Consider the following 10,136-nt stretch of genomic DNA (forward strand, 5'->3'; position numbering starts at 1 on the left):
AGTTTAAGAAATAGAGTTGACCGAAGATGTTAGGTTAATAATCGATTTAAGTGAGAAACTGTTATTGATTTCACATCTTCGTTTATTAGGGATTACGGATAATAAATTTTCTTGTGCCCAACTTGATTTTTTTAAAAATAATTAAGCTTTAAGTGTGAGAACTGAATTACAACTACATATATATAACTCAATAATAAAAATCTTAATATTTACAATTTATTTAATAGTAAAATGTTCACTTTTTGGTAAAAAATGAGGATATTGTCTTTGTTCCACTTGCTGCTTTCTGTCTTGCCTTTTCTTTGGCTGTTAAGGGTTTCTGTTTTTTTACCACATTTGAATTAAAACTAGTATCCATAAGTTCACTATCTTCATTAATTTCACATTTAACTCTTTTATTGGCTTCTAATAACTCACTGGCATCAGATTTACGTTTTCCAACAGACTCTATAAGTTCAGATTTGAATGCAAATTTCTTTTCCAACACTTCAACTAAGTCATCTTCTAGATATTCCGAAATAATTCCATGAGCATACTTCAGGTAAAATTCTGAAAAATGTTTTGTCATTTCAAAGAAAGAAAATATTGCTATTTGAAAACTCCTTTTTAAACTAGACATCTTAACAAAATTGATGCAAAGGTTTTCTTAAAGGTATTCTCAATTATTATAAAAATAGTAAACTATCTAAATGTGTATGTATACATAGATAATTTTGGCACAAGCATACTGCATGAATAAAAAAACTTCATACTTTTAATTGTAGAAGTTTAAAATGTAACAGTGAGAATCTAAAGCAGCACTGGTTCTAGTACAAAATTGAGTAAACAACCCTTCTTCTAATATCTATTATGATCAGTGCTGGCCTAGTGGCTAAATCATGCAACTCTTGGTCTTGAGGTTGCACATTCAAATTATGGTCATGCATCAATGTAATTTTCTTCCTATGTGTGCATATAATACTTGCTCATACACTGGTATATATTGTGTGGAAACTGGCATGCTTAGACTTAAATATAAAAACAGAAATATGAGCCCAAGACTATTAGAATATTGTGGTGTCACTGTTTTTTTATTGATAGATAACCTTAACTCTACCTTCATCAATTGAGTCATTATTGAGTGTACTAGAGATAAATGTTGCAGAACTTGATCCAGAAGTAACATGTATCTTTTTATTTTTTAATAATGTTGCTAATTTTCGCACTTTACTTTCCAGCCACTCCATGGTTTTAACTTCACTGTACTTGTAGGCTTTTAGTTCAGCAGAACCCTTAAAAACATATAAATTAAAATAATAGATATTTTATTCTCAGAATGAAAATGTCATGTTGTTATTAAGTTATACAATAAATTTGCTTTGATATTCATCAAAAACACTACAAGTTCATCTCCTTCTGTAGACAGTCATCTGTATAGAATAATGTCTTTATAATAATTATAATTTAACTTTGTTTTTACTTACCTTTAAGTCTGCAACACAATCCAAGTCTCCAATAAACTCTGGAATTTCATGAAAGCCTTTTTCAGATAATAAATCTTCTAAAGGCACTGCCCTGCTTGTACACTGTTCACGTAGTCTAGGAAGCACTGTGGAAGTATTACTATAATGTTAAGTTAACTTTTCACTCTCTAGACTCACATTTAAGTAGTTGTAATAAAGTAGGACTGTAGGGATGAGATCACAATCTTATTTCCTATAGTTTTCAGAATTTTTATAAAAGATATTTCCTTTATTTTATTTATTATTAAATTTAGTCAAGTGTTACCATCATACCTAAGAATACAGGGTTAACAGGAGTCACTAACATTATACTTCCATCAGATTTCACAGTTTCTCCTATGAACAAGGAACGAAATGGTTCACTGAATGTCACTACTTCAAACATCTTCTTATTTAACTTATCTAAAACATACTTTGTAGGCGAGCTGTGTGCCGGGTGCGGTAAAGTTATTATCCTAAAGCTATTATTGTTAAAGAGCGTATCTGAAATGAATGTTCACAAAATATTACAATAATATATATAACTCATAAAACCTAACTTCCATTAGTACACTGGACATTAGAAATATTTACAAATACCTTTTATCAACATAACCCAAGAATTTTCTATACGGCTTTTTGTAATTACAGTAGATTGAATAGGCCCAACTTTCTTCTTAGATCTCGTCGTCATAGTAATGTTTCGGTAATGCTGTTAATATAATAATAAAATTAGTTTCAACTTTCAAGTCTGTGCTCGTAGCGTAAACGGAGCGAAATTTGTAATTTCGAATGTTTAATAATTCGTGTTTCGTACAGACTAGGAACTAGCATGACAATTCTTATATTTCACAGATATGTAAATATGCTATATATTATACAATCAAGTAAAATATATAGTAGATTTCTTTTCAATTAAAACGTCCCCAAAAACCCCATATTTACTATATTACAAATTATATTATTCATAATATTTATGCAACTGCTGCTCAAGAAAAAAAAGTTCAAAACCAAACTGACGTTGAGCTAGAGCTAAAGAAAGCATTCTTTCTCGATCTTTTAACTTTTAAATTTGTAAACGAAAGATCGTTATTAGTGTTTATGTATAGATCTGAGAGCTTGGAAATTCCATGTATTAGTTTAGGTTAGGCTTGTTGACTAGGAACGTTTAGGAAACTCTTAAATGTTTCGTATCTTTAATTAACCGTCTGGAGATTAAATTAACTCTCTGATTGAACTACTTTACTGCGACATTTACTTCAAAATATAAGCGAGCAAGAATAAGAACCAAGAACAAGAATTCGTGCACGATAAATATTTAGATCATCCGAATGAATTCTCATTGCTTATTGGTGTCAATTATGTGGTTGATAATGCTCCTTTGAGGCGGACTCTGACAGCAATGTTATAATTATTGCAAGTGTTGCATTTATTATTCTGTCTTAAAAAGAAACGAAGGAAGCGACGTTGATGGTTGACAAATTTAATGCAACGAAGGATTATAATTTTCAAACGTCGGATACCAGAGACATCTGGAATTTCGATAGGATTCTATCATGTATAAGCAATTATCTTGAAACCGATCTATAAATGAATCGATGATCTCAAATACAAAAACTCTTTCAAGATACCGCTCCGAGGAGCGAGCACTTCCGAACACGCAAGAATGCTTTAAGCAGTTGTTCGCACGCTCTAGTACCGTTTTCCCCAAGCGAACGAGCATTCTTAAAGTATTATATATATATTATATCCATAGAATCTTTGTGTTTCCAATTAATTTGTAATTCCATTAAAAACAACGAAAAAATGCTGTTTATTTGATAGAGTGGCGATAGATTGAGCATTCGCTCGTCTGATGATAATCGGGCTTTTTTATATTATGGCAATAGTTTTTAATCGGCCTTTAGGTAAAGTTGTATGTTTAAAATTTTATACAGTTGTCAGTTGTCAATTGTCAGTTATCAAACTAATTTTCAATTTGCCGCGGTGCGAATCTCCAGAAAAGCCTGTTAAAAGTTCCAACTTTTTGTACCATTATTGTTAAAAATATTAACTATTTAACATAAAAAGGAATAATTTTTACCTCTAACGTCATAGTACATTCTTAGTAAAACTTTAAGATGCAGGCATTTTTAAAAACTGGTAAAATCTCCGCGTCAGAAAAGGCCGGATCATCGGGTATAAAGACAAACAAGAAAAAGCCCCCAGCACCTTGGGTTGAAAAATAGTAAGAAATAAATTTAATTTGTTAATACATTATTATATCAGAAATACATATGAAAATAATAGGAAATATACTTGGTGAAACTTATTTAATGCTTAATATATGTAAAATAAAACTCAGTAATAAAGTGTCTTATTTGTTCCTAGATTATAATATCCATTCTTGAGTTAAGCAATATAATTCACCACTGTCTTATTATGCCATATACATATGTATTAGGAATTAAAAAATCCTTTAAACTCTTGTCTTAAGCCAGTCTGGCATATCTATAAAAGTTAAAAATTAATTTCTTTGAATTATTTTATTTCATACTGCTTAAGAATTTGGTGTTAAGTTTGCCACCTTTGTGTGATAACTCAATAAATTATACACTTTCAGTAGACCAAAAACAATTGATGATATAGTTGACCAGGGTGAAGTTGTGCAAGTTTTAAGAGAATGCTTATCAGGTAGTGATTTGCCCCATCTTTTGTTCTATGGGCCACCTGGTACAGGAAAGACAAGTGCAATTTTGGCTGCTGCTCGTCAACTATTTGGTGATATAACTCGTGATCGGGTTTTAGAGTTGAATGCCTCAGATGAACGAGGAATACAAGTTATTAGGGATAAAGTGAAATCATTTGCTCAATTAACTGTAAGCAGTACTAAGACTGAGTGAGTTTTATTTTTAGTATCTATTCAAAAGGGCAAGTGCTTTATGTGCCACACCTCTGACAATTTTATTTGCTAGAAATTAGACTTATTGATAATTTTCTAGAATTTAATACATTATTTATAGTGGTTAATTTTTCTGTTATTAGACAACATAGGTTTGTCTGATTAATTAAACCAGTCTAATCCAGTCTTGTTGCTAGTAAACCTCCTGGGACAGTCAATTCATTATTAAAAACCCAGTACCTCTACAGACCCTTTAGTTAAATAAATACTTATGTTCAGCAGTTCAAATCAAATATCTAAAATATTTTATATCACTTATTCCAGTGGTAAGCCATGTCCATCCTACAAACTTGTTATCCTGGATGAAGCTGATTCCATGACAAATGCAGCTCAAGCAGCATTACGTAGAACTATGGAAAGAGAGACTAGGACTACTAGATTTTGTCTCATCTGCAACTATGTATCAAGAATAATCCCACCAATTACCAGTAGATGTTCAAAATTCAGATTTAAACCACTGGCCAGAGAGAATGTTATTAAAAGGTATTTTTTTTAAATATATATATATATAATTATTATAGACCAGTGTTGGCCTAGTGGCTTCATCATGTGTCTCTCATCCCTGAGGTTGTAGGTTCGATCCTCGGCTGTGCACTAATGGATTTATTTTCTATGTGCGCATTTAACATTTGCTTGAACGGTGAAGGAAAACATCATGAGGAAACCGCCTTGCCTTAAACCCAAAAAGTCGATGGGGTCAGTCAGGCACAGAAGGCACACATTTTTTCAACAAATACAAACTACTACTTGCCTATTTGTTTAACAAATGATCATGAAACAGATATAGAAATCTGAGACCAAGACCTAAAAAGGTCGTAGTGCTATTGATTGATTTATTTTTTTTATTTTTTTAAATAAGTCAATAAGCTAATGAATATTGTCTATTGTCTACAAGTTTGAGAATGCAACTTTTAACCCTTAGGTTATGTGTTCAAATCCCAGCCCAATTACTTTAGCACTTAATTTATTAATAAGTAATTATCCAATCCTGTTCATAACCTGTTTTTAAAAGAGTTTATATTTGATTACATGGTCTTCAGTTTCAAATGTGTCTTCTCACTTAAAAAAATTCGTTCTATATTAAAAAAAAAAAAATTCAAACAGCTATAATCATTCCTGCTTTATGTAGTTACCAGCAAACCTAGTTTCGCTTTAATATAAAAAAATTTACTTAGCTTTTTCTTCATAATTTTTCTTAGAGTTCAAAAATAAAAACTGGTCTTAGTACTCGTTTTGAGTTTTGCGCTCAGTTTGCTCATTTTTATTTATATAGGTTAAGTACTCATTAGATTTAATGTACATACTAAAATGTGAAATAGGTAACTATTTATGTATATTAAAACTTAATTTTTTTACTATAGACTAATTTCTGTGTTTTTTCTAGATGAATTTGTGCTCTATAATATAACATTTTTTCAGATTGCGAGAGGTATGTGAGTCGGAAGGCGTGGATGTGGGTGATGGAGAGGTTTTGGAGCAAGCAGTTCACACCTGTGATGGTGACCTTCGTAGAGCACTTACAGCATTACAGTGTTGCCAGCGATTACTTGGAAAGATTACTGCTGAAGGATTGATTGAGGTAACAAATAACAAAACAGAAGCTACAAACATAGGATTATCATGTTGATCATCATAATCTCATTGCATCTTTGTCCTGCTGAACAGCCTTCTACAACTAATATTTTTTAAAATATAACTATTAATTTTGTGGCGAAGTCATAATTTTCTCATGTTAGCCTTTGTCAGCAAGTATTAATTGCACTGGAAGAGCCATCTCTGCCAGAATTTTTATGCACAACCCCAAGGTTGCTAGTCTCAAGACTATATTATTTATATAAATATTAATAATTATTATTTTTAACTAAAATCTTTATAACATTCCTGCAATTTATATACAATTTTCTTAACCATTGTAGTAATAATTAAAAAGAAAATTAAAACAAATTAAAAAAGTTTGGTCCCTGTGGCAGAGTACCTTTAACGCTGGCAACATTTCCTCGCTGTATTGCGATACTTATTCGTTGAGGAAGGCACCAGCTCTGGGGTCACCGGTACTATCTACCAGGTGCCATCTTAAATCTTTAATAAATAATTCGCTATTATGTGTAATAGACGTTACGTTACGTTAACAAATATATATTATGGTTCTACATTGACAGAAAAATAAAAAATCACATAATACATAATACATTTTTTTTTCTACTAGGGTTGCCTGGAAGAAATACCTTGTTAGCGATAAGGCCGCCCGTTACGTTATAAGTTATGTGATCTGCTTTTTTTATTACATATGTATGTTTAAGGTAACGAAGTGTAATGTGAATGGAGAATTGATAGATTGTTTTAATATAAATCAAAACGCATCAATAAATGCATTAAATAGATTACTACAGTTTATAAATTACGTTGTTGTCATTAACGTCATTTGGCGTCGTATGACGTCATCGGCACGTCTACGGCTACTATACTAGACGTACATCGTAGTTATAAATAAAATCATCCTCTTATTTATCAGTTTTTACAACAGATAGACACACTTCAAACTTTATACATAAAAAATTATATTTTTTTTACTTTTCTATCTTTATAGAGTATAGGTTTCCTCCAACTAGTTCCATCTCTCAGTCTTGAGCATTTTTCTCCCAAACTTCACCTACTTCGTAATCCCGTCAGCCCACTGTGCAAAAGGGTGACCTATCTCTTCCCTGGTGGCCAACCAACTGTTTGTCCAACTGCCATTGTTCATTCGAGCACACTGCTCGCACCCATTACCAGTTAAGTTTTAGCAATGGGATAGTGGATCAATTACTTTTGTTTTTTTTTCTTATTTGTGTTCTTATCTTTTATGTTTAGTAGACTATTTTCCATTCCTCGTTGACTATCTAAAATGTCATTAATGAAATTTCAGGTGACAGGACTTGTTCCAGACCATCTGGTAAATGAATACCTAAGTGTTATGAACTACAACGAATTGGAGCTGTTCGTTGAAAAGTAAGTATCCCAGGATCTGTCAAATGTGATATATTGACAGCGGTTAAAACAAGTTGACATTAAACGGATGTCCTATACAAAATATTTCAAGTTTAATTTGTCGCTTTTTGTTTATTGAGGTAAATTATTATTACATTATTTTAACAACTCTAAAACTAATATGTAACGTTATATTGTATGACGATATAAAGATAGCATGTTTATCAACAATTCCGAGAATATATTAATTCATAGTTAGACAATGCAAACATCATCAAAATCGGTTCAGTAGTTTTTGAGATATCCATGTATCCTGGTGATTTTTTTCAGATTTTTAATGGACGCCTATTCGGCATCGCAGTTATTAGAACAACTCAGTGCAACTGTAGTTAGTTCCGGGCACTTAACTAACAAGCAAAAGTGTGAGATTAGCGAGAAGCTCGCTGTTTGCTCACATCGCCTACTAGATGGCGGCGCTGAAGTCATGCAGCTCACCGATCTTGGCTGTACCATTATTATGGCGAACAATAATCCTTAAAAATTTTCAATAAATATTTTTCACGTTGTTTAATTTCATAATACCAATTCCATTAAGTTAATAAACGTAAAAACGATCCAGCCATTTTTTTTTTAAGGAAGGAATCTCGCTGTTGTGCTTAAGGGCCTTTACAGCTCAGCTCGGTATGTTTTGGCGGTATCTGGCTCGATAGCCATTTTAACAGTTGTCTCTGGTCATGGTAGATTATATTTCAAAGGGTAAAATGTCATTCTGTTTGTTTTTTTCCACGTGGTTAGTATGGGGTTGAATACTACGAAAAATATATTATACATCTGTGCATTAACTGAAGAAATTAAATTAATTGTTTTATTTTTCTCGTTTTATTAAATTTAATTAACTGTTTATTATATTCTGATACTTTATCTAAGCTAATTGAACTACGAGAACGACGTATTTTGATAAAGAATAATGTACTATCATATAAAAAACGTTTCCTTTGATATAATTTATGTTTATTAAAGAATTACGTCGTTTCATAATAAATTATTGATTATAAAACTGGAAAAAAGTGTGCGTGTACTAGTGTATACACGTAAGAAGTGAAACTTCTTTATGACCTTATTTTTCGATAAATGATCTATGCAACTTTACAGAAATTGGTTAAATAAAGTTAATTTAGACAAAGTTTAACAAAAGGCTTTTATTATCATAGACATGAATACAAATAATACAACTATTTAATTTTACCTTATTACTACTAAGATTATTACAGAATTTCGGAAAATGTGACGGTAATTTTTTTCTAACGTCGATAAAGAAGTTTCACTTCATTTATTCATTCTATTTGGAAAAGAATTTGGGGCCAGGGCCTTAACTTCTTTGTTGCCACTAGGCCTCCAGACTTCTAATTCCCGCCCTGAATAGATATGTATGCTTGTAACAAAGAAAGTCATAAACCACTGAAATTATTTCCACAATTATTAGCCCATTACAATGTCATTTTTCTGAGTAATAGGAAACCAGTTCTAATACTGGTAAACTGGCAACTGTACTGGCAAAATAGTAAAAATAAAATGCTTATTCAAACACTATAGCAATATGGTGTACATCACAAAGCGGAACCAGTAGAAAGCTTTTGTAATTGAATTGTAAAGCATGATATACAGTCAAAATCTGTTATAGCAACGTGGAAGGGACATATTTGCTCGTAAAAACCGATAGTCGTAACAGCCGATGACGTTGACAGCCGAAGTAACTAATACAATAGAAGTCAGCCGGGACCTTTGATTTTGGTCAATATAACCGGTATGTTGATCTAACCGATGTCGTCGTTAACGGTTTTGACCGTATTATTATACTAAATACTTTTTGAATTTGGCCAAAAGTGTGCAGCATATAAGATTTGTAAAAATTTCACAATCGCTAAATTGTTATTCTTGGTTCTTATTCGTTTTCTGAGAACCGAACCATTGTTTCGGTTGAACGGTATGCCGCGACCTTTTATTTTGTATTTCATGAAAATGGTGATGCAATAAGTTCAAATAAATGTTCAAATTCTATTATCAGCATAATTTGTTTAAAGAGGTTTTAATAACATTTTGCCCGAAACATAGATTGTTATTTCTGAATTGTGAAATTCTTTATCATTTTGACTTGGTATTAAATTTAGAATAGAGACCGAAATTAAGAATGGTTTGCGTTAAAATGGTAGTTAAAGCTAGAAATATGCTGCATAATTCTGTCTAATAACAAGTCTGTATATATTCGAGTGACCAAGCCGCTATGTTTCTAACTATAGAAGCATTAGATAAATTACTATCAATGAAACGATGCGCAACGGCCTAAAATGTCACATTCGAAAAACGAACAATACAATCTAGCGTCTTGGTATACATGCCGTGATAAAGATTTTTTTTGTTGGAAACAGATAAGATTCTTCGGGATCCGTGACTCATTTAGTGTTCCCAGGATCAGTTGAAACAAATTCATACACAACATATACGGCAGGTGAACCTTACGATACAAGGTCAACGGTTGAAGTTTAAGCATCACTACACGTACATTTCACTTCCGTCGGTTAACGCACGAGCGGGCGTACGAAAGAAAGAAAATAACGTTCTTTGAGGAAAGATAATATCTTTGTCCCCCTCTCTCGTCGGTTTGCGCGCGCTCGCTCCTCATTGGTCAGTCGATGCTTCGCCCTTCGCGCCTCACGCGCAGCGTCTAGATTTTCGATTTCAAATCTCGA

The 10,136-nt window shown here is 32.2% G+C and overlaps 2 protein-coding genes across 3 annotated transcripts; one reads left to right on the forward strand and one right to left on the reverse strand.

Annotated features, from left to right (window-relative positions):
* Window positions 1–208: 208 nt before the first annotated feature.
* On the reverse strand, window positions 209–2,541 carry LOC123717781 (ribonuclease H2 subunit B). 2 transcript variants are annotated; one of them, XM_045673969.1, is made up of 5 exons: window positions 2,082–2,541; window positions 1,916–1,985; window positions 1,464–1,602; window positions 1,097–1,271; window positions 209–549 (listed from the first exon to the last, which is right to left on the reverse strand). In XM_045673969.1, exons 1-5 carry the CDS (start codon window positions 2,173–2,175, stop codon window positions 236–238), a joined length of 792 nt encoding a protein of 263 aa, XP_045529925.1. In that variant the 5' UTR covers window positions 2,176–2,541; the 3' UTR covers window positions 209–235. The 2 variants fall into 2 exon arrangements, with proteins under 2 accessions (XP_045529925.1, XP_045529923.1); XM_045673967.1 differs by having other exon boundaries at window positions 1,464–1,588; window positions 1,776–1,985; window positions 2,082–2,537.
* A 913-nt stretch (window positions 2,542–3,454) lies between these two features.
* Window positions 3,455–8,262, forward strand: LOC123717895 (replication factor C subunit 4). The gene is made up of 6 exons (XM_045674146.1): window positions 3,455–3,708; window positions 4,084–4,359; window positions 4,687–4,905; window positions 5,842–6,001; window positions 7,328–7,410; window positions 7,720–8,262. The coding sequence occupies exons 1-6, from the start codon at window positions 3,602–3,604 to the stop codon at window positions 7,925–7,927; spliced, it is 1,053 nt and encodes a 350-aa protein (XP_045530102.1). The 5' UTR covers window positions 3,455–3,601; the 3' UTR covers window positions 7,928–8,262.
* Window positions 8,263–10,136: the final 1,874 nt, after the last annotated feature.

This window comes from Pieris brassicae, chromosome 13, assembly GCF_905147105.1.
Source record: "Pieris brassicae chromosome 13, ilPieBrab1.1, whole genome shotgun sequence".
Taxonomy (NCBI): domain Eukaryota; kingdom Metazoa; phylum Arthropoda; class Insecta; order Lepidoptera; family Pieridae; genus Pieris; species Pieris brassicae.